The sequence below is a fragment of the Thalassophryne amazonica genome, chromosome 19, assembly GCF_902500255.1.
Source record: "Thalassophryne amazonica chromosome 19, fThaAma1.1, whole genome shotgun sequence".
Classification (NCBI taxonomy): domain Eukaryota; kingdom Metazoa; phylum Chordata; class Actinopteri; order Batrachoidiformes; family Batrachoididae; genus Thalassophryne; species Thalassophryne amazonica.
Window position 1 is genome coordinate 35,496,844 of NC_047121.1, and position 25,272 is coordinate 35,522,115.

The 25,272-nt window shown below is 42.9% G+C and overlaps 1 protein-coding gene across 2 annotated transcripts; it reads right to left on the reverse strand.

Moving 5' to 3' along the window:
* Window positions 1-55: 55 nt before the first annotated feature.
* Window positions 56-6,751, reverse strand: stx11a (syntaxin 11a). 2 transcript variants are annotated; one of them, XM_034159892.1, is made up of 2 exons: window positions 6,439-6,751; window positions 56-1,033 (listed from the first exon to the last, which is right to left on the reverse strand). In XM_034159892.1, the coding sequence occupies exon 2, from the start codon at window positions 1,026-1,028 to the stop codon at window positions 153-155; it is 876 nt and encodes a 291-aa protein (XP_034015783.1). In that variant the 5' UTR covers window positions 1,029-1,033; window positions 6,439-6,751; the 3' UTR covers window positions 56-152. The 2 variants fall into 2 exon arrangements, with proteins under 2 accessions (XP_034015783.1, XP_034015784.1); XM_034159893.1 differs by having other exon boundaries at window positions 56-1,114.
* Window positions 6,752-25,272: the final 18,521 nt, after the last annotated feature.

The window sequence follows — 25,272 nt, forward strand, 5'->3', positions numbered from 1 at the left end:
ACCAATGATTTGTTTGTTTGTTTTGGTCCACTGGTTGCAGAGATATCCTGAAAAGACACACACACACACACACCACACTAGCACACGGGGCAAAAATAATTCACTGGCATGTGTGAAAGACGATGATTACTGCAAGAGAGAGCAGTGAATTCTTAATTGCAACAGGGGAAACAACAGCAAAAGAGTTTTTTGCAGGGATTGTCCTTCTTGTACCTCACAGCCTGTGTGATCTGTTCTGAGGCCTTGACAACATAGTCCTGAGTCGCCACCACGTTTGCTTCTATGTTGTCTATCATGCAGCCCTGCTGCTCCACCAGCAGTGCCATCTGGAAGAAGAGCTCCTGAATGTCCCTGATGCGGCTCTCCAGCTCCAACAACTCCTTGTGCCTGTTTTCGATCTCACTGAGAGCAGATCTGGAGGTCTTGCCCTCAAGTAGGAGGTTGTCAGAGAAGATGTTCCACTTCCCGGTTTCAATCATCTCATCAATCTGCTCCCTGGTGACCTCTTGACTCATGATCTCCGCCTGCCTCTGGATGCGTGTCTTGCAGTTTTCCCTCTGGACCATCTCAGCATTGTTGTATTCGGACATGACTTCGTGGAAGGTGCCAGTCAGGGACACATACTGTGAGCGTGCCATGCGTGCCACAGCAGAGCAGGGCCCATGTTCCTCCTCTATCTTCTTGTTTTGTCTCCCCAGCGCCTCCAAGCGTGTGTAAATGGCCTCCCCTCTGGCCTTGATATCACGTCCAAGAGCGTTGGAGTCTCGTTTGATACTGCTTATCCTCCTGACAGATGTGAGGAACCTGGTGTTCTGCTTCCCCAGACGTTTCACACTGAGTTTGAGCATTGTCATCTCTTTCCTTATTGCCTGTGCCTCCTTGTAGATAACGTCCATCACATCCTCTCCCTCAAATGTGACGGCCTGTTGGACAGCATTTTCCTCCTCTGCTGTGCCAGTTTCTCTCGACCTGTCGTCATTCTCTGCAGACTTTGAGAAGTTCTGCAGTTCAATCAGTCTGTCCTTCATGGCACCTGTAGCAGGGGTAGAGAGGTTTTACTCAACAGTTACACCTTCTCCAGCCCTCGACTGTTTGACAAATGATTCACCAAACTCTGGATTATTCATTTATTAGTAGCTAAGATGCAGTTTCTAAAAAAGAGATTTGTTTGTATCTGTTGCAATTCTAGAAAAGGAAACTACTACTGTTACTTCCTCAGCCAGCGTTTTGGGCAAATGATTCTGTTTCGGTAACTAGCAGGTGTCAGTTGGCATAAATTAAGCTTTTTGAAACATTGGAACAAATCAACTACAACCCCTGGCAAAAATTATGGAATCACCGGCCTCGGAGGATGTTCATTCAGTTGTTTAATTTTGTAGGAAAAAAAGCAGATCACAGACATGACACAAAACTAAAGTCATTTCAAATGGAAACTTTCTGGTTTTAAGAAACACTATAAGAAATCAAGAAAAAAAAAAACTGTGGCAGTCAGTAACGGTTACTTTTTTAGACCAAGCAGAGGGAAAAAAAATATGGAATCACTCAGTTCTGAGGAAAAAATTCTGGAATCATGAAAAACAAAAGAACGCTCCAACACATCACTAGTATTTTGTTGCACCACCTCTGGCTTTTATATCAGCTTGCAGTCTCTGAGGCATGGACTTAATGAGTGACAAACAGTACTCTTCATCAATCTGGCTCCAACTTTCTCTGATTGCTGTTGCCAGATCAGCTTTGCAGGTTGGAGCCTTGTCATGGACCATTTTCTTCAACTTCCAGCAAAGATTTTCAATTGGATTAAGATCCGGACTATTTGCAGGCCATGACATTGATCCTATGTGTCTTTCTGCAAGGAATGTTTTCACAGTTTTTGCTCTATGGCAAGATGCATTATCATCTTGAAAAATGATTTCATCATCCCCAAACATCCTTTCAATTGATGGGATAAGAAAAGTGTCCAAAATATCAACGTAAACTTGTGCATTTATTGATGATGTAATGACAGCCATCTCCCCAGTGCCTTTACCTGACATGCAGCCCCATATCATCAATGACTGTGGAAATTTACATGTTCTCTTCAGGCAGTCATCTTTATAAATCTCATTGGAACGGCACCAAACAAAAGTTCCAGCATCATCACCTTGCCCAATGCAGATTCGAGATTCATCACTGAATATGACTTTCATCCAGTCATCCACAGTCCACGATTGCTTTTCCTTAGCCCATTGTAACCTTGTTTTTTTCTGTTTAGGTGTTAATGATGGCTTTCATTTAGCTTTTCTGTATGTAAATCCCACTTCCTTTAGGCAGTTTCTTACAGTTCGGTCACAGACGTAGACTCCAGTTTCCTCCCATTCGTTCCTCATTTGTTTTGTTGTGCATTTTCGATTTTTGAGACATATTGCTTTAAGTTTTCTGTCTTGACGCTCTGATGTCTTCCTTGGTCTACCAGTATGTTTGCCTTTAACAACCTTCCCATGTTGTTTGTATTTGGTCCAGAGTTTAGACACAGCTGACTGTGAACAACCAACATCTTTTGCAACATTGCGTGATGATTTACCCTCTTTTAAGAGTTTGATAATCCTCTCCTTTGTTTCAATTGACATCTCTCATGTTGGAGCCATGATTCATGTCAGTCCACTTGGTGCAACAGCTCTCCAAGGTGTGATCACTCCTTTTTAGATGCAGACTAATGAGCAGATGTGATTTGATGCAGGTGTTAGTTTTGGGGATGAAAATTTACAGGGTGATTCCATAATTTATTCCTCAGAATTGAGTGATTCCATATTTTTTTCCCTCTGCTTGGTCTAAAAAAGTAACCGTTACTGACTGCCACATTTTTTTTTCTTGATTTCTTATAGTGTTTCTTAAAGCCAGAAAGTTGCCATTTGAAATGACTAGTTTTGTGTCATGTCTGTGATCTGCTTTTTTTCTACAAAATTAAACAACTGAATGAACATCCTCCGAGGCCGGTGATTCCATAATTATTGCCAGGGGTTGTAGTTGCCATAGTAAACTAGATCAGAAAGCACAGCAACACCACCTGCACTTCAAAATACCCCACAGGTACAGAAAAGCACTATGAAGCAGATGGAGCCTCATCTCTGGACAAGAAGAAAGCTGGGGAGAGCACCAAAGGTCTTGTCTTTGGAGGCATCCACTGCATGGCTGCAGTCAGGTCCTAACCTTAGGTGGCTCATGTGAGTGGGCACCTGGAGCACCCTTTCTCTCAGTAAGGATGACAAACTTCCTAATAATAACAATTTTTTTTAAAAAAATACAGAGATTATAGTCATTTCTTTGGGCTTCTCCCTTTTATTGCACATGGTCACTGCATAGTGGTGATGTAATTTTACAATAGATGTACATGGAGATTGGTGATTGTGATTGTGGGATTAGTACAAAACCATAGCTAGGAAAAGCTGAGTTTTTGAGCAGCAGAGACTGGATGAGATTTGCACATTTCTCCCTCTACTGTGTATAATACCTTTAAAGGGTTCAATGATTCTGGAGGAATTTCAGTGTGTAAAGGGTGTGGCACAAGCCTCAACCTGAACACCTGTAATCTCTGATCCCTCAGGCAGTGCTGCATCAAGAACCATCAGTCACTCTGTATACATTCTGATTATAACCACATGGACAGGGGACGTCCATGCATTTTTCAATAAGACAATGCAAAACCACATTCTGCACACATTACAAGGGCATGAATGCATGAATGAATGCAGAAGATGAGTGGACGGACACTGGGCAGGCCTGCCTTTAGTCTTGTCCTATCTCCAACACAGAATGTGTTGTTAATTTGAAATGAAAACTGCTACAACAATGACCCTGTACTGTTCCACATCTTAAGAAGTGTTTGCAGGAACAGTGGAATAAAATAACACCTGAAAGACTTCATTGCTTGATATCCTTAATGTCAAAATCTCACAAGTGTTATGAGAAGGAGTGGCAACATTACAAAGTGGTAAATGCTTTCATGTCCCCCGTTTTTGTAATGTGTTGCAGGCCTGAAACACAGAACATGATGTACATTAACAAATTAAATGAAGTTGCCCACACAAAACATAAAAAACCTTGAGTTCAATGGGTGCAGTGAAATAGAAGACAAAGTACAAAATGTAAGAATCACTTCATTAGTATTATTATTCTTATTTATGTATTTATTCATTTAGCATTTTCATGTCATACTCACTTTTTCTCATTTAGGGTTGTAAACCATGTGGTACAAAAGAATAATCTTTTTTTGTAAATCCACTTATTCCAGTTAAAGTGTAGGTGACATGAAAAAATGTGCAAATCACTAAAAATGATGAAATGTTGATATTTTAAAAAATCCTGAACAATAAAAGTCAATGATAAGTGCACAGATGAAGCATAAACTACAGCTGTCTGAAGCCTGCACGTATTTCAGTCCCGTTCAGCCCTCAACTGTGGCCTTATTGTTGCTACGTCATCACCCTAACGGCACCTGCTGATTCAAGCCCAAATCAATTGTAAACACGGTGGAGATTTTTTTTTTTTTTTTTTTTTTTTTTTTAGTCCGGTCTGGAGGACAATTTATTTATTTTTTGTAGTGTGGAGCTTTTTTTTTTTAAGTCCAGTCTGAAGGTGTTTCTGAAGCAGCTGTGGGGACACAGCATTTATGGTTTAGAGTTTTATTTAGATGACAATAAACTGGAGGAAAATCTTCAGTCTGACAACAGTGACGATATTGGCAGAGTTAAGAACACAGAATGGTACTTGTAAAAAATAAATAAATAATGCAGGCAATTTCGGCATTTGTGGTGGTGATAAACTGTTTTTTTTTGCCAGCTCTTTGGTCATAATCAACTGATTAAAAATAGTTTTACTATCTGTGAAATTAGAAAGTGATGAGGAAGTGCGGATTTTTTTAATGTTTTTTTTTTTCTTAGAAACAATTTCAAATCTGAAAAATGACACGAGGGACTGAAAATATCAGCTATTTTTAAAATAAATATTGTTTTCCTTCTTGAATAAGTTATTATTAAATATTAAAACTATTCACACAAGAAGTAAATATATAGTCTTACCTGTCCGTTTCAGTGAGATCATCTTTAAACTTATCCACCTTTACAAAACCACATCTGAAAAATTATTTAATTTCTTCTATTCTGGTTAAAGAAAACTCCATTTCACACACGGGATTTTGGTGTCAGGTTCCAGCGCCAGCTGTAATCAGTTATTGCGGCTGATCGATCCGGTGTCGTGCCATGTTGTTACTGAGCGTCTTTGCGCTGCAGGAAAAAGACTCCCAGCGCCTCATAACATCTCAGTATGCATGTGACGACATTATCCCATGATCCCGATAACAATAAAATAATCTGAAGATCCTCAGTTTTGTCTCTGTGTTGAGTGAAGCAGCCAGGGACTCCGTGCAATTGCGCACTTGTCAATATAAGTGTTCCACCCGCCATTCTGTCGGTAAAAAGTAACTGTTCTGACACTGAAAACATGGTGCTGCTTCAACCCGAACCATGGGGCTGTCAGCAGCCTGTAAAAATCCATAACTTAATGGGACAATTAAGATAATGGTTCCAGAGCTGATGCCACGTCCTCCTTCTTCTTGTCCAATGTCACCACACCGGGAAGTTCCTGGTTTTTTTAGTGGCGCGCAGTTCAAAATCCGAATATTTATCTCTTCAAGAACTGCGCACGAAAGGATAAATTTCAAACTGTTGTTAATTTTAGTCTTAAATATTCATGAAAACATGGCATTACGTATCACCTACACTTTAAGGGTCAGGTCCGACACATATAGACAAACAAACACATTCACACTCTCACCTGCAGTCAATTTAGTCAGCAGTTCACCTAACCTGCATGTCTTTGGAAGCAGGAATAAGCCAGGGCACCCAGAGGGAACCCATGCAAACATGGGGAGAACATGCAAACTCCACACAGAAAGGGCCAGATTGGAAATGATCCCACAACCTTCTTGGTATGAGGCAACAGTGCTAACCACTAACCCACCTGCTGCTAATAATATCAATAATAATAATAATAATAATAATGCTCAAATTATTAAATGAAACAATCACATTTTAAGAACACTCAAAAATATTTCATGAACAATACTGCATCAGAAAATACACTCATTCGTGATGCTTGAAACACTATAATACCAACAGCATGAGTCAGTGATTTCAGTTTAGTAATAAATTGTTCATGAGTAAGCTGTTACTGTAACTGGGTTACAGTAACAGAATTTGGTGTTTCGCCCCCCAAGAAACCTGGATCCGCTCCTGTTACATACCCCTGAAGATGAAAAACAGCTATTCAGATTATCACAACTCGAACCTTCGTTCAGTCACAAATATAAAGTTGAACAGAAATAACATTATTTTAACATATTTAACACATATTTTCCAGACATAAACCCGTCCGAAAAGTTAATAAAATACAAAGTTCACGTACCTTGTTATTTTAAAGTCCTATAGTGTTTAACCGTTCGGGCACAAAGACACTCATTTCCCCTTTTGGTTTGGTTTTATCGGTCCAGGAATAATCTTTTTGAGGAGGTTCCGCATGTAGCAGCAGCTTTTGTGCGGAAGTTGAAAAGTGCGTAGATTTTTTTTTTCTGCGCGGCTCCGTAAAGGGGCTTCAAATCAACCAATTAACGAGCGGGAAAGAGAACTCAACAAAAATAACAACAACAACAAAAAAGACAACAGATTCAAATAGTAAAATTATTTCTTTAAAATTGTAAAACATTCTTTAAAAAATGATCACAGTCCCGCGTGCTCTCTCTCTCTCTCTCTCTCTCTCTCTCTCTCTCCCCGTGTGCGTGCATGCGCGCGCGCAGCCAAACCCCTCCTGTTAGCATAAACGGCTCATTTTAGACTAATGTGACTTATGTTACAGAAGTCGGCATATTGCCTGTTGGTGTGAAATACGGTGGGGACTTTGGGTGCCCCGTGGTCGCTCCTGTAACCATGAAGGCGCCACAGGAACCCTGAACACGAAAAGGCTAATGTGGCTTTGGTGAAACAAGAAGTCCTCAATGACGGATCAGGCGGAGGAAGTGATGGCTTGTAACCCAATGAGTATGAAGGTGGCAGCAGATCTTCAGACCCCGATCATCTGGGATTTCCCAGCCATCGGATCAGGCTAAGAATCCGTGTTTCTTGTAGCGCAACAATAGGGCAGCACAGTCTCATTTGAACCCCTGTGTGATATCGCAGGATTTGGCCACATTTGGGGACATCCGACATGAACACAGCAAACCGTTCAGCCCGGCTCGGTAAACTTAAAAGCATACTCGCTGTCACCTGCCGGTTTAAGATGTGGCGGTTTAAAATTTTTTCCGCTGAAACCCCCAACCTCCGAATGGTTTGTGCTGACACTCCCACACTCCACCCAGGGATTAGTCTCTTCCCACAAACAGCGTCATTCTAACAGAAAAATGGTGTACCGTTTTACTTTTGGCTGCAATCACCAAATTAGTTGCGAAAACTACAGGTTTTTTCGGTTTCCAGTGGAGAAGGGAAGACGAGGCAGGTCTGGCAGCATGCACTGGTCATGCATGTCGCCCAGCTTGTGTCCAGGATGGCAACCACCCAGGCAGACAGTTGGTCCATCCCCTTGGTCTTCTCCAGCTGCTTTTATCATCAACACTGTAACACCTTTGTAGTGGATCAAGCACAGAGAAATGCGCCACATGGCCTGACTGCAGTACCTTAAGGGTTGTGATGCACAGGTAAACAAATTTTTGCATGCATGGACAGACTTTTAAGAATTATATTGTTATTTAATTTTATTGCATGTGACAGAGGCCAGCAGGAGTTGCTGTGCATGTCATAGTCAATCGGCCTCCCACTTGAGTGGGAGGAGTATCCAGGGTTCCTGTGGCGCCTGAGTGGCCAGAGTATCCTTGACAGCCAAAGGATACTCTGGCCACTCAGGCCAGAGCCCGGGTTTTAGCCACCTGGTCAGAGTGACTACCTCTCATGCCTGAAATCGTGAGTTTGCATCCCAAAGGGAGCAAGTGGGAGGAGTCAAAAAACAACGCAATGCAGATGACAGTACAGCTTTAACACATACACTCCGCTTAGTGACTCTAGTTCAAAGCTGTCCAAAGATATTCTGTCCCTAAAATATGCATTCAAGATCACATAACAACCCTTATACTTTTTTATCAAATGCATTTTGATAAATACTATTATTTATTTTCATAATTTTGCTAAGATAAATATCCCTACTGCTTCATTGTTGAGTTACAGTTTCCTTTGCTTTACAGTGTTTGGAGTCCCATTCGGTGATGACGGATGCTTCTCCCTGGTGGCATACTTCCAGTACCAACATGCGAATGATGACCTGAACTGAGAGCGGGACCTTGTGATGGATGATGAACAGAATGAAATGAAGGAAAGTGAGTCCAATGAAGAGAACCATTTATAATTCAGGAAGTAGTGGAGTTAGTTTAAAAAAAAAAAAAGTAAACTTTGTCCCCGCTAAAAGCTGGAATAGTGCAGCAGATAACAGAATATTTACAGAGGAATCCTTCAAATCTGGAAAGAAGCACCAAAGTTGGCACAAATACTCCTTAGACATTACTCTTTTGAAAAAACTGAGTAGCCACTTGAATTTTCAGTAGGCGGCCAGGTAGGGGTCACTTGAAGAATTACACAGGGGTCAAAATTTAAAAATGCTCCAATCATATTGAAAGCTATACCACATTATTTGTCTGATCACAACAATACCAAAAAGGTATAGTTTGGACTATCTATGACTGAATGTTATGGAGTTATGGGGTAAAAACAGCAAGAATAGTAACAAAGGTCAGCATTAGTTTGGACAGGGGTCAGATGTTAAAGTTGCTCTAAATATTGTAAAATGTGATGCAAATTATTGGTTGCGTTAATAGGGTTTTAAAAAGGAATAGTTTGCACTATGTGGCATGCTTAGTTATCATGTTACATGGTAACATATATGTCACATGTCATAGAATCCAATAGACGTCGACATTGCTCTACCTTTACCTTGCAGACCAAGCATTCAACACAGTCAAAACTATTTCATTTATTAATCCTATTAGTTCAACCAATAATTTGTACCAGTTTTTACCAAAATTGGAGCAACTTTAACTTTTGACCCCTGTACAAACTGAAATAAGGAGTATTTGTGCCAACTTTGGTGCTTCTTTCCAGAAATGAACAATTGTTACAGTTATCTGCTCCACTAGAAGGGGAGAAAACAGACTCTCCCTGATGCAAGAGGGGGCGTGGCTAGCAGCAGCTCATTTCCAATTAAAGTGACAAGCACAGACAGAAAAATGATTTTTATGAAGACCTGAAAACATTTTGTTGTGACTAACTTTAATATTTGTTATTAGTACACATAGTGACTTGGATTAATTTGCTGAAAAGGTTTCTAACATGATCCCACTAATGTGTAAAGTAAAGACAGCTTATAAAAGTGATATATTCTTTATTAAAGTGCGGCTGTTGGAGCACATATCGCTTTAATCTCACGTCAGTTTTTATAACATGGAAAGCAGCCACAGAACATTTTTTTTGAAGGGGTTGCTTTTAATCTGGCGTTTAAGCGTGATCAAGCTCGATTATGCCTTGCTGAATGACTCTATGACAGTTTTGAACATTCATCAGGTTTAAGAAAATGTGTTCCTTTTGGGCCACTGTACCTGCGTGACAGCCTCCATGAGGGGGCCTGCTCCCATGTAGACATGACGGACTCATTCTAAAATCATGAAAACACATTGATTTGCTGTTGCAGGAATTAGACACTGACAAACAGAAGGTTATGAATGCTATATTTCATTTCTGATAACAAAAAGCACCTAAATCAATGTAGTTTTAATGTGTTTTTAAGAAACAATGTGACTTATATTGGAGTTTCAAGTTGACCCCTTTCAGTCCAGCTCCATCAGGATATTTAATCTCCTCGCAGGACTCAACAAACAAGTTCTGACAAATGACAAAGTTTGCCACATTAAACCTATAATCTGGTTTTAAATAATGATGTAGTGGCTGCATTTATACTGCACCTACTTCTTGTTTTCCTTCTGTATGGTGATGGAAGATCATCATCAGAAGATGATGGAATATGAAGCCGAGTCCAGCAGACAGTGTGAAGGTTGAAAGAGTGAATGATTTTTGTAAAATGAGGAGGATCTTTGGTGATATACCTGTTTAGAACGGAAGGTGGGCCTTCAACATTCCTCCCGTGTCACATGGACACACGAGTGATGTGAAATCACATTAAATCAACTGTTGTGCACAGATCACGCACATATCTTTTATTAGAAATATACTCAATGAACATAAGCACTTAAATACACTTCTTGTGTTTTTCTTCCATAGTTTCTTGTGGTAAAACACATTAACCAAAAAAATAAATAAATAAATAAAAAATAACCAGACACCGTCAGCCAAATGTCACCAGACAGATAATCAACAAGAAAAACTGAGAGGAATAAAGAGGAAGTATTTTAGATGTTATCCAAAAAGGCTTGACCTGCAAACGTTTCAGCTTGTGAGGAGAAATTGGTTTAACATTTGTGCAGGAAAATCATCTTAGAACCTTTTCTTTGTTCGGTAAAGTGATCGTCAGCCACACAGCCAGAAAAAAAAAAAAAAAAAGAAGAAGAAGCTGAAGGAAAATGTTTATGTGTAGGAGGTGGTGAAACAGTCATTTGTGTGAGTCGTCATTTCCACCCTCCTCTATGACTTTGACTCATGCTACCTTCACAGATCAAAGGGGATTTTTGAAAATTTTATTTTAAGCAAAGTCACACAAACTGAAAACGCACGCTGCTGCAACAAGGAACTGACATGCTCTAAAAAAAAAAAACCTTTGCAGACTTCAGCTGTAATACCTCCAAAATCAAACACATCACAAGCTGCACAAATATAATCTTTCATCTTCACTTCAGTCTGTGTCACTCAGCCGATCTCGTCTATATATAGAAAATGAAATGTGAACGAAATAACTTGCATGCCTTTGGTCCAATTTTGACCAAACTTGTTGGATTTATATTTTTCTCCCTGTTCTGTACATATCACTCTGCTGTGAGTCACATCTCGCTCATATCAAAACAATATATTCAGTTTCAACCTTGCAGCAGTTTGCCATAATTTAAGGGAATAACACACAAACAAACCATATATATATTGTGGTGTAGCGTGTGCAGTGTGTGCATCAGCACTCTGATGCTTTCATTTGCAAACTGTTCCTCGCTCAAACAGGGCAGCCAGTGCACCTGTGTGCAAAAATGTGTCGTCCCCCCCCATTCAAGATCACCTGTTGTGTCAGGAAGGGCATCCGACATAAACCTTGTGCTAAACTGACATGCAGTCCATATCAGATCTGTCATGATGACCCCGAGTGAAAGAGAGAAGCCTGAAGAACTTTTTTTCCCCCCTTGTTCAAGCATATTTTTTATGTACTTTTAAAAAAGCTCACAAAAATACATATTTTCACATTTATTTAAACTGTGACACATATAAATCAGAATGCACTAAACACTTCAAATGTTTAAACCTGAAATACTTTAAAACACACACTAACCAGTATGTGTGTGTATATATATACAGTGAGGAAAATAAGTATTTGAACATCCTGCGGTTTTGCAAGTTCTCCCACTTAGAAATCATGGAGGGGTCTGAAATTTTCATCTTAGGTGCATGTCCACTGTGAGAGACATAATCTAAAAAAAAAAAAAAAAATCCAGAAATCACAATGTATGATTTTTTAATAATTTATTTGTATGTTACTGCTGCAAATAAGTATTTGAACACCTACCAACCAGCAAGAATTCTGGCTCACACAGACCTGTTAATTTTTCTTTAAGAAGCCCTCTTATTCTGCACTCTTTACCTGTATTAATTGCACCTGTTTGAACTTGTTACCGGTATAAAAGACACCTGTTCACACACTCAATCAATCACACTCCAACCTGTCCACCACAGCCAAGACCAAAGAGCTGTCTAAGGACACCAGGGACAAAACTGTAGACCTGCACAAGGCTGGGATGGACTACAGGACCATGTGGTCAGATGAGACCAGAATAGAGCTTTTTGGAATCAACTCCACTTACCATGTTTAGAGGATGAGAACAACCCCAAGAAAACCATCCCAACCGTGAAGCATGGGGGCGGAAACATCATACTCTGGGGGTGCTCTTCTACAAAGGGGACAGGACGACTGCGCCGTATTGAAGGGAGGATGGATGGGGTCATGTATTGCAAGATTTTGGCAAACAACCTCCTTCCCTCAGTAAGAGCATTGAAGATGGGTCATGGCTGGGTCTTCCAACATGACAATGACCCCAAACACACAGCCAGGGCAACTAAGGAGGGGTTCCGTAAGATGCATTTCAAGGTCCTGGAGTGGCCTGGCCAGTCTCCAGACCTGAACTCAATAGAAAATCTTTGGAGGGAGCTGAAACTCCAAACCTGAAAGTTTTGGAGAAGATCTGTATGGAGGAGTGGACCAAAATCCCTGCTGCAGTGTGTGAAGACCTGGTGAAAATCTACAGGAAACGTTTGACCTCTGTAATTGCAAACAAAGGCTACTGTACCAAATATTAACATTGATTTTCACAGGTGTTCAAATACTTATTTGCAGCAGTAACATACAAATAAATTCTTAAAAAATCATACATTGTGATTTCTGGATTTTTTTATTTTATTTTTTTTTTAGATTATGTCTCTCACAGTGGACATGCACCTGAGATGAAAATTTCAGACCCCTCCATGATTTCTAAGTGGGAGAACTTGCAAAATCACAGGGTGTTCAAATACTTATTTTCCTCACTGTATATATACTGTATATACGAGGTCTATTAGAAAAGAAACTGACAGTTTTATTTTTTTTTTTAAAACTATATGGATTTGAATCACGTGTGATTACATCAGCCAAGCTTGAACCCTCGTGCGCATGCGTGAGTTTTTTCACGCCTGTTGGTGACGTCATTCGTCTGTGAGCACACCTTGTGGAAGGAGTGGTCCAGCCCCCTCGTCGGATTTTCATTGTCTGAGAAGTTGCTGAGAGACTGGCGCTGTGCTTGATCAAAATTTTTTCAAGAACTGTGAGGCACATCCGAGTGGACACCATTCAAGAAATTCAGCTGGTTTTCTGTGAAAATTTTAACAGCTGATGAGAGATTTTGGATTGTTTCTATCGCTGTAAGGATTTCCCATGGAGCGGGACGTCGCGCAGCACTCCGAGGCGACGTCGTCAAACACCTCCGTGTTGATAACCATTTGTAAAATCCAGGCGGCTTTTGGTGGCTTTCAGTTGAGTGAGTATCTGAGAAATTGTTTAACAGCAGGGCATGTTCCAACTTGTCCTTGAAGCTTCCAACGGAGATGTTTTTCCTGTGGCGGGCGCGCCGCGCCGGCTGACACGCCAATCCATCCGCACGTCTTTCATTAAAAAATCTCCTTTAACAGTGGAATGTCCGGATAAACTGCTGATTCCGACCTCTTCTGAAAGTTCTCTGTTCTCTCACAACGTCCTGGGTCAACAGAGGCTTAAATTTGGAGGTTTTCAGCTTGAAACAGGATGACGACATCGCCTCGGAGCGCTGCACGACGTCCCGCTCTGTGGGAAGTCCTTACAGCGATAGAAACAATCCAAAATCTCTCATCAGCCATTAAAATTTTCACAGAAAACCAGCTGAATTTCTCGAATGGTGTCCACTCGGATGTGCCTCACAGTTATTGAAAAAATTTTGATCAAGCACAGCGCCAGTCTCTCAGCAACTTCTCAGACAAGGGAATTCTGACGAGGGGGCTGGACCACTCCTTCCACAAGGCGTGCTCACAGGCGAATGACGTCACCGACAGGCGTGAAAAAACTCTCGCATGCCCAAGAGGGTTCAAGCTTGGCTGATGTAATCACATATGGTTTTTAAAAAAAATAATAAGGTCGGATACTTTTCTAACAGACCTCGTGTATATATATATATATATATATATATATATATATATATATATATAGAGAGAGAGAGAGAGAGAGAGAGAGAGAGAGAGAGAGAGAGAGAGAGAGAGAGAGAGGAAATTAGAGGACGTGGCTGACATCAAGAAGTCCTAGTGTCTAGAAAAGGCCTAAAGGACAGCACAGAGGCAGCACAAGAACAAGCCCTAAGCACCAGATCCATAGTGCAGGAGTCCAGCAGTCCATCACAGCTGACAGGACCCTAGTTGAGGCTGTGCAAAATGTGCCCTGGAGACAGTCCAGCACATAGTAGGGGGATGCGAGATGGAAGCTGGGACCGCGTAACACTGAGTATTAGGAATCGTGTACAGGAACATCTGTGATGCATACAGATTAGAAGTCCCCAAGCTCTGATGGGATACACCTCCAAAGATGGTTGAGAATGACAGGGCTAAGGTCCCATGGGACTTCAAATTCCAGACAGACAAGCAGCTGCTGGCCAGCTAACTAGCCACACAAGGGGAAGAAAACTGTAGTTGTGATCAGTGTGGCAATCCCAGCTGATAGCAACATCAGAAAGAAGGAGCATGAGAAAATCAAGAAGTACCAGGGGCTGCAGGAGCAACTGGAGCAGATGTGGAAGGTAAAGTCCAAAGTGGTCCAAATGGTAATAGGAGCACAAGGAGCTGTAACCCCCAAATTGGAAGACTGGCTCCATCAGATTCCAGTCACAACATCAGAGGTCTCTGTCCAGAAGACGAGTGTAGTCCTACAACCCCAGTTCCAGTGAAGTTGGGACATTGTGTGAAATGTAAATAAAAAGAGAATACAATGATCTGCAAATCCTCTTCAACCTATATTCAATTGAATACACCGTAAAGACAAGATATTTAATGTTCAGACTGGTAAACTTTGTTTTGTGCAAATATTTGCTCATTTTGAAATGGATGCCTGCAACATTTCAAAAAGATGAGAAAGGGGTATGTTTACCACTGTGTTACATCACCTTTCCTTCTAACAACTCTCAATAAGCGTGTATTCAATTGAAGAGGATTTGCAAATCATTGTATTCTGTTTTTATTTTCATTTTACACAACATCCCAACTTCATTGGAATTGGGGTTGTAGTAACAGCTAAGACACTGCGCCAAACCCTCAAACTCCCAGGCCTCTGGTAGATAACCCGGTCTTGAGGAACACACATGCCACCCTCTCCTCACTCTTTATTACAAATTATTTGATATTTACAAGCATGTCACTGTTTTTGCAGCATGTTTGTTTTCTGAGACTTGAAGAGGGTGAAATTAAAACTATGAAATCTGAAGTAAATAATTTAAAATTATGTGGTGATCGCACAAATTTGACCTGCATAACAATCATAGAGTTACATATGAACCTCTATGATAACAATTCTAAAGGCTAAATGGTTTGTCAGGGTTAAATGAACCATGTGCTGTAGTCATGATTTTGTCCAGCAGATGTCAGTATTGTCATGTTCATGCATTATTTTAGCTTCACTACGCCTGCAGGTTGTTTTTTTTATAGAAATAAGCTGAATGTATTTTGTTTTGTTTGAAATAATAAAAAAAACTATAATATTCTGATTATTAGATTTTATGTAACACTGGTCAAACCCCTACATGCTGTTTTTAAGTTGTCACTGATCTTGACAGCATGTGGTTGTAAAACTGTATATTTGTACTGCAGGGTGCTGATTTTGATCAGTTTCAGATGTACAGCAGTCATGAGATGATCGTATAATGTCCAAACTGAGGCATAGCAGAATCAACTCCGTGTGAACAACCTAAGAATGCAAGCAGCCTAAATCTTCTCAACTCAAGGACAAAGCTCTATTTTGTAACTTTAAATCTTGATAGTAAACCATGTGGGGTCTGATTTCCTCCTGCCATGTTTATTTTACAGTAGTGTTCAGAATAATAGCACTGCTATGTGACTAAAAAGATTAATCCAGGTTTTGAGTATATTTCTTATTGTTACATGGGAAACAAGGTACCAGTAGATTCAGTAGATTCTCACAAATCCAACAAGACCAAGCATTCATGATATGCACACTCTTAAGGCTATGAAATTGGGCTATTAGTAAAAAAAAAAAAGTAGAAAAGGGGGTGTTCACAATAATAGTAGCATCTGCTGTTGACGCTACAAACTCAAAACTATTATGTTCAAGCTGCTTTTTTAGCAATCCTGTGAATCACTAAACTAGTATTTAGTTGTATAACCACACTTTTTCATGATTTCTTCACATCTGCGAGGCATTAATTTTGTTGGTTTGGAAACAAGATTTTGCTCGTTTACGAGTGTGCTTGGGGTCATTGTCTTGTTGAAACACCCATTTCAAGGGCATGACCTCTTCAAGTATTTTGACATATCCAAACTGATCCATGATACCTGGTATGTGATATATAGGCCCAACACCATAGGAGGAGAAACATGCCCATATCATGATGCTTGCACCACCATGCTTCACTGTCTTCACTGTGAACTGTGGCTTGAATTCAGAGTTTGGGGGTCGTCTCACAAACTGTCTGTGGCCCTTGGACCCAAAAAGAACAACTTTACTCTCATCAGTCCACAAAATATTCCTCCATTTCTCTTTAGGCCAGTTGATGTGTTGTTTGGCAAATTGTAACCTCTTCTGCACATGTCTTTTATTTAACGGAGGGACTGTGGGGGGATTCTTGCAAATAAATTAGCTTCACACAGGCGTCTTCTAACTGTCACAGCACTTAGAGGTAACTCCAGACTGTCTTTGATCATCCTGGAGCTGATCAATGGGTGAGCCTTTGCCATTCTGGTTATTCTTCTATCCATTTTGATGGTTGTTCTCCGTTTTCTTCCACGCGTCTCTGGTTTTTTTTTTTTGTCCATTTTAAAGCATTGGAGATCATTGTAGATGAACAGCCTATAATGTTTTGCACCTGCATATAAGTTTTCCCCTCTCCAGTCAACTTTTTAATCAAATTACGCTGTTCTTCTGAACAATGTCTTGAACGTCCCATTTTCCTCAGGCTTTCAAAGAGAAAAGCATGTTCAACAGGTGCTGGCTTCATCCTTACATAGGGGACACCTGATTCACACCTGTTTGTTCCACAAAATTGACAAACTCACTGACTGACTGCCACACTACTATTATTGTGAACACCCCCTTTTCTACTTTTTTTTTTAATAATAGCTCAATTTCATAGCCTTAAGAGTGTGCATATGATGAATGCTGGGTCTTGTTGGATTTGTGAGAATCTACTGAATCTACTGGTACCTTGTTTCCCATGTAACAATAAGAAATATACTCAAAACCTGGATTAATCCGTTTACTCACATAGCACTACTATTATTCTGAACACTACTGTACATCAAACCCAAATTTCTTTCAGCCTTTTCCAAAACCTTGGACTAATATAACACAGCATACAGACATGTACAGTCTGATATCATGTTGCTTCACATAACCCTATATTTGATCTTTTCTCATTGTGGGAATTTTTAATTTCTCTCACTATCATTCTCATTATTGATAAACTTCTACCCAACTGTAAAGTCTGTGACAAATCTGTGGCTGTTTTCTCTCATTTGCCTGTCAAATACTACTTTGTGAATTCATTCAGTAGAACTGCAACAAATTAAATTAAAATCCATGGTGAAAAACAGTGATAAAACGATTTAAAAAATGTACGGTAATACCAGTCAATGTGCCGTACATAATAAAACACATGCAGACCTGCTTCCTGAAACCTGAACAGATTTTATATCACATTGCACCCCATCAGGTTTTAGACATTAGAAAACATCAGCTGTTTTCAGTTACCCAGAGTTGTGACTCCGATTACTTCCACCCGTTGGCTTTGTTGTGACGTTCAAAGAACAACACTGCTGTCTGCAAGCAGCTAATGACTTTAATATGAATCCTTGCCACATGTTTAGACCTGCTGCTTGTGAATTTCCTCAGTCTCATGCTCTGTCATTGGTCACAAGTAAATAGTTTAAAGAAAACCTGACTTTAAAAGTCCTATAAATGCTATTTTACACATTAAGGTAGTAGCAAGTAAGTATTTTCTGTGCAAAGGTGTCATGGCTTAATGGTGTCCTGCACAGGGAATGATGCAATGCTCCCTTTGAGTGAGCTGTAATCTGAGCTTTTCTGTTCCTTTTCTTCACAGCAGTACCAGGCATACAGTAGTGTTCAGAATAATAGTAGTGCTATGTGACTACAAAGATTAATCCAGGTTTTGAGTATATTTCTTATTGTTACATGGGAAACAAGGTACCAGTAGATTCAGTAGATTCTCACAAATCCAACAAGACCAAACATTCATGATATGCACACTCTTAAGGCTATGAAATTGGGCTATTATTAAAAAAAAGTAGAAAAGGGGGTGTTCACAATAATAGTAGTGTGGCATTCAGTCAGTGAGTTTGTCAATTTTGTGGAACAAACAGGTGTGAATCAGGTGTCCCCTATTTAAGGATGAAGCCAGCACCTGTTGAACATGCTTTTCTCTTTGATAGCCTGAGGAAAATGGGACGTTCAAGACATTGTTCAGAAGAACAGCGTAATTTGATTAAAAAGTTGACTGGAGAGGGGAACACTTATATGCAGGTGCAAAACATTATAGGCTGTTCATCTACAATGATCTCCAATGCTTTAAAATGGACAAAAAAAAACAGAGACGCGTGGAAGAAAACGGAGAACAACCATCAAAATGGATAGAAGAATAACCAGAATGGCAAAGGCTCACCCATTGATCAGCTCCAGGATGATCAAAGACAGTCTGGAGTTACCTCTAATTGCTGTGACAGTTAGAAGACGCCTGTGTGAAGCTAATTTATTTGCAAGAATCCCCCGCAAAGTCACTCTGTTAAATAAAAGACATGTGCAGAAGAGGTTACAATTTGCCAAAGAACACATCAACTGGCCTAAAGAGAAATGGAGGAATATTTTGTGAACTGATGAGAGTAAAAATGTTCTTTTTGGATCCAAGGGCCGCAGACAGTTTGTGAGACGACCCCAAAACTCTGAATTCAAGCCACAGTTCACAGTGAAGACAGTGAAGCATGGTGGTGCAAGCATCATAATATGGGCATGTTTCTCCTACTATGGTGTTGGGCCTATATATCGCATACCAGGTATCATGGATCAGTTTGGATATGTCAAAATACTTGAAGAGGTCATGTTGCCTTATGCTGAAGAGGACATGCCCTTGAAATGGGTGTTTCAACAAGACAATGACCCCAAGCACACTAGTAAATGAGCAAAATCTTGGTTCCAAACCAACAAAATTAATGCCTCGCAGATGTGAAGAAATCATGAAAAACTGTGGTTATATAACTAAATACTAGTTTAGTGATTCATAGGATTGCTAAAAAAGCAGTTTGAACATAATAGTTTTGAGTTTGTAGCGTCAACCTCAGATGCTACTATTATTGTGAACACCCCCTTTTCTACTTTTTTTTTTACTAATAGCCCAATTTCATAGCCTTAAGAGTGTGCACATCATGAATGCTTGGTCTTGTTGGATTTGTGAGAATCTACTGAATCTACGGGTACCTTGTTTCCCATGTAACAATAAGAAATATACTCAAAACCTGGATTAATCTTTTTAGTCACATAGCACTATTAATCTGAACACTACTGTACATGCACATTTAGAGCATGCGATTCTCGCCCTGTGAAACCATTGCCCCCCACCACCACATTTATAAAGAGACAGCAGCAATGCCCACATAGTACTCAGCATTCAGAATGGTGCTGAAAAACATCCCCAGAGCTTCCACCATGCTTCACTGTAGGGATGGTGCCTAGTTTCCTCCAAACATAATGCCTGGCATTCACACCAAAATATTCAAACGTTGCCTCATCAGATCAGTGAATTTTGTTTCTCATGGTCTGAGAGTCCTTCAGATGCCTTTTGCCAAACTCCAGGTGGGCTGCCATGTGCCTTTTACTAAGAAGTGGCTTCCATCTGGCCACTCTGCCATACAGACCGATTGCTGCAGAGATGGTTGTCCTTCTGGAAGGTTCTCCTCTCTCCACAGAGGAATGCTGGACCTCTCACAAAGTGACCATTAGGTTCTTGGTCACCTCCCTGACTAAGGTCCATCTCCTCCAATTGCTCAGTTTAGACAGGCAGCCAGCTCTAGGAAGAGTCCTGGTGGATGTGAAATTCTTCCATTAGTCAATGACGTAGGCCACTGTGCTAATTGTGACCTTCAAAGTAGCAGAAATGTTTCTGTATCCTTCCCCAGATTTGTGCCTTGAGACAATCCTCTCTCAGAGGTCTACAGACAATTCCTTTGACTTCATGCTGGGTTTGTGGTCTGACATGAACTGACAACTGTGGGACCGTATGTAGACAGGTGTGTGCCTTTCCAAATCATGTCCAATCTAGTGAATTTACCCCAGGTGGACTCCAATTAAGCTGTAGAAACATCTCAAGGATGATCAGTGGGAACAGGATGCACCAGAGCTCAATTTTGAGCTTCGTGGCAAAAGCTGTGAATACTTATGTGCATGTGATTTATTATTATTATTATTTATTTATTTATAATAAATTCGCACAAATTAAAAAAACCTTTTATCACATTGTCATTATGGGGTATTGTGTATAGACGTTTGAGGGAAAAAAATTAATCTATTTTGGAAAAAGGCTGTAACATTGCAAAATGTGGGAAAGCACTACTTTCCAGATGCACTGTATTGCAAATACAATGCCCATTTTTCCAGCTTTTTTAAAACGTGTTGCAGACATCCATTTCAAAATGAGCAAATATTTGCACAAAAACAATAAAGTTTATCAGTTTGAACATTAAATATCTTGTGTTTGTGGTGTATTCAATTGAATATAGGATGAAGAGGATTTGCAAATAATTGTATTCTGTTTTATTTACATTTTACACAACGTCTCAACTTCATTGGAATTTTGGGTTGTATAAATATTTGTTAAATCAATCAACATTGTACACAAGGATAAAAAAGGTCCACACATTGTACTCAGACTGGTCAACAAAACACAAAACAACCATTATTGTTGTGTGGGCCGCCAGAAGAGGCGGTACTGCTGGCCCACCACCAGAGGGCGCCCTGCCTGAAGTGCGGGCTTCAGGCACGAGAGGGCGCTGCCGCCTACAGGAACAGCCGAGGTGACAGCTGTCACTCATCAACTATGACAGCTGTCACCGATCATCTGCATCTCACCCGGGATAAAAGCAGGATGACACCTCCACCACATCGCCGAGATATTGACTTCTGTGAGAGGTAACTTTCTCTGCCAGCATTCAGTGATTTCAAGAGCTATTGTGTTGCAGCTGTCAACCAGAGGACCGGCGTGGGTCGCGACTGTTTCGTCCTTCGTCTCGTCAGATAAGTGGTTAAACAGACGCTGCACGAGTGTGTGTTAAAGGTGGAGGTGGAATTCCCACCATTATTGTTACGGGGTGTACACACACCCACACTTGACTGTCTTTGTTCTCTGCCAGCAGTACCAGATCCGACACGCTGAGACGGTGGCCACCTGGGGACTTCGGGACTTGGCGGCTCCAGTATCCTTCGGGTTCGGTGGCGGTGGAAATCGTGTGGTTCCGGTTCATCTCCAGACGGGCATCTCCTATCGTCGAGCCTGCCCACACGACACCTTCATTAATTGACTTGTATTTATTCTGTAATCTGCTGTGTGTGGTTGTGACATTCACAACAGTAAAGTGTTCTAATTTAACTCCCTCTATTGTCCGTTCATTTACGCCTCCTGTTGTGGGTCCGTGTCACTACACTTTCCCAACAGGATATCTCGGCCAGCGTCATGGACTCCGAGGGGCGTCACCCAGCTGTTGAACGACCAATGGGAGAGCAGGGAGCGCAGGCGTCTGCAGGAGGCGTGATTGGTGAGCTGCAGCACATTCTCACCGCCTTTACGGCTCGGTTGGATCAAATGACCGAGCAAAACATCCTCCTGAACCGCAGGGTGGAGGCTCTCTCCGCGCAGGTGGCGGCGAGCGCTCAGGGCGCTGCTGCAGCTCCTCCTCCTGCCGACCCTGTGCAGGATATGAATGTTCCAGTGGTGGTTCAACAACCCCTCCCACCATCCCCTGAAGCATACATAAGCCCTCCTGAGCCGTACGGAGGTTGTGTGGAGACGTGCGCGGACTTTCTCATGCAGTGTTCGATCATCTTTGCACAATGTCCCGTCATGTACGCGTCAGATGCTAGTAAAGTAGCTTATGTGATTAATCTGCTTCGGGGAGAGGCATGCGCTTGGGCTACGGCGCTTTGGGAGCAAAATTCACGGCTCCTTCACAGGTACACTGGGTTTGTGAGGGCGTTCAAGACTGTGTTTGATCACCCTAACAGGGGAGAGACCGCTTCGACTGTGTTGCTGTCAATGAGACAGGGACGCCGGAGCGCAGCCGCTTATGCAGTCGACTTCCGCATCGCGGCTGCGAGGTCCGGCTGGAATAACGCTGCGCTCCGCGCCACCTTCGTAAACGGACTGTCATCGGTCCTGAAGGAGCACCTGGTGGCCAAGGATGAACCGCGGGAATTAGATGGGCTTATCGATCTTGTTATACGGTTAGACAATCGGTTGGAAGAACGCCGTCGGGAACGAGACGAAGGGCGTGGCCGGGCACGCGCCGTCCCTCTTCCTTCCGGGTCCGAAAAAGGTCCGCCCTTCCCACGCTCCCTGGCCTCTACGTCCCGTGTGGCGACAGCTCCCCCTGCTGACGAAGCTATGGACACGAGCAGGGCCACATTCAGACCACCGAATAGACAGAGGAGGCTTCCCCGCGGGGCGTGTTTTGTTTGCGGCTCAATTGAGCACCAATTGAGTAATTGCCCCGAATGGTTAAACACCAACGCCCGCCCCTAGAAACTGGGCTTAGGGTGGGCCAAGAAATTCACGTGGGACACACACACATTTCCACACGGCTCCCAGTTACAATCCTTAGCGGGGATTTAACCCTTCAGGCCCCAGCACTGGTAGACACAGGGTCAGAAGGGAATCTGCTAGACAGCAGATGGGCCAGGGAGGTAGGGCTCCCTCTGGTGGCGCTTCCTTCACCATTGCAGGTGCGAGCACTAGATGGCACCCTACTCCCTTTAATCACACACAGGACACTACCAGTAATTCTGGTAGTGTCAGGGAATCATCGGGAGGAGATTGAGTTTTTTGTGACTCCCTCTACCTCCCGTGTGATTCTGGGGTTCCCCTGGATGCTAAAACACAATCCCCGGATTGATTGGCCGTCCGGGGTGGTGGTACAGTGGAGTGAGACCTGCCATCGGGTGTGTTTGGGATCTTCGGTTCCTCCCAGTTCCCAGGCTAAGGAGCAGGTCAAAGTTCCCCCCAATCTGTCGGCGGTGCCGGTTGAGTACCACGATCTTGCTGACGTTTTTAGCAAGGATCGGGCACTCACCCTTCCCCCGCACCGTCCATACGATTGTGCCATCGATTTGATGCCAGGCGTGGAGTTCCCGTCCAGCAGGCTGTACAACCTCTCCCGACCTGAGCGCGAATCGATGGAGACCTACATCCGGGACTCCTTAGCTGCCGGGCTGATCCGTAACTCCACCTCCCCGATGGGAGCAGGTTTCTTTTTTGTGGGCAAAAAAGATGGCGGTCTTCGTCCATGCATTGATTACCGGGGGCTGAATGAGATCACGGTTCGCAACTGATACCCGTTGCCTTTGTTGGATTCGGTGTTCACCCCCCTGCATGGAGCCAAAATATTCACAAAGCTGGATCTTAGGAACGCATACCACCTAGTTCGGGTCCGGAAGGGAGACGAATGGAAGACGGCATTCAACACCCCGTTAGGTCATTTTGAGTACCTGGTCATGCCGTTCGGCCTCACAAACGCCCCCGCGACGTTCCAAGCTTTGGTTAATGACGTCTTGTGGGACTTCCTGCACCGATTCGTCTTCGTATATCTGGACGATATACTCATTTTTTCTCCGGATCCTGAGACCCATGTACGGCATGTACGTCAGGTCCTGCAGCGGTTGTTGGAGAACCGGCTGTTTGTGAAGGGCGAGAAGTGTGAGTTTCACCGCACCTCTTTGTCCTTCCTGGGGTTTATCATCTCCTCCAACTCCGTCACCCCGGATCCGGCCAAGGTCGCAGCGGTGAGAGACTGGCCCCAACCTACGAGCCGTAGGAAGCTGCAACAGTTCCTCGGCTTCGCAAATTTTTACAGGAGGTTCATTAAGGGGTATAGTCAGGTAGTTAGCTCCCTGACAGCCCTGAACTCACCAAAAGTTCCCTTCACCTGGTCGGATCGATGCGATGCCGCGTTCAGGGAGTTGAAACAGCGCTTCTCGACTGCACCCGTCTTGGTGCAGCCCGATCCTAGTCGCCAGTTTGTGGTTGAAGTGGACGCCTCTGACTCAGGGATAGGAGCCGTGCTATCCCAGAGCGGAGAGACCGATAAGGTTCTTCACCCGTGTGCCTATTTCTCCCGCAGGTTGACCCCAGCAGAGCGGAACTATGACGTGGGCAATCGAGAACTCCTTGCGGTGAAAGAGGCTCTTGAGGAGTGGAGACACCTGCTGGAGGGAGCGTCAGTGCCTTTCACGGTTTTTACTGACCACCGGAACCTGGAGTATATCAGGACCGCAAAGTGACTGAACCCCAGGCAAGCCCGCTGGTCACTGTTTTTCGGCCGTTTTGACTTCCGGATCACTTACCGCCCCGGGACCAAAAACCAGAGGTCGGATGCCCTGTCCCGGGTGCACGAACATGAAGTCAAGACCGAGCTTTCGGATCCACCGGAACCCATCGTACCGGAGTCCACTATCGTGGCTACCCTTACCTGGGACGTGGAGAAGACCGTCCGGGAGGCCCTGGCACGGAGCCCGGATCCCGGAACAGGGCCGAGAAACAGACTATACGTCCCACCAGAAGCCAGAGCTGCCGTCCTGGACTTCTGTCACGGGTCCAAGCTCTCCTGCCACCCAGGGGTGCGTAGGACCGTGGCAGTGGTCCGGCAGCGCTTCTGGTGGGCGTCTCTGGAGGCTGACGTCCGGGCTTATATCCAGGCCTGCACCACCTGCGCCAGGGGCAAGGCGGACCACCAGAAGGCACAGGGACTCCTGCAGCCACTTCCTGTGCCTCATTGCCCCTGGTCCCACATCGGTCTGGATTTCGTCACGGGCCTCCCGCCGTCCCGGGGGCACACCACCATCCTCACGATAGTGGACCGGTTCTCCAAGGCGGCCCACTTCGTGGCCCTCCCGAAGCTCCCATCGGCCATTTCTTGTCAGCATGAGAGAGAGAGAGAGAAAGAGAGAGAGAGAGAGAGAGAGAGAGAGAGAGAAAGCGAGCGCTGTGTCTCCACTCTTTTT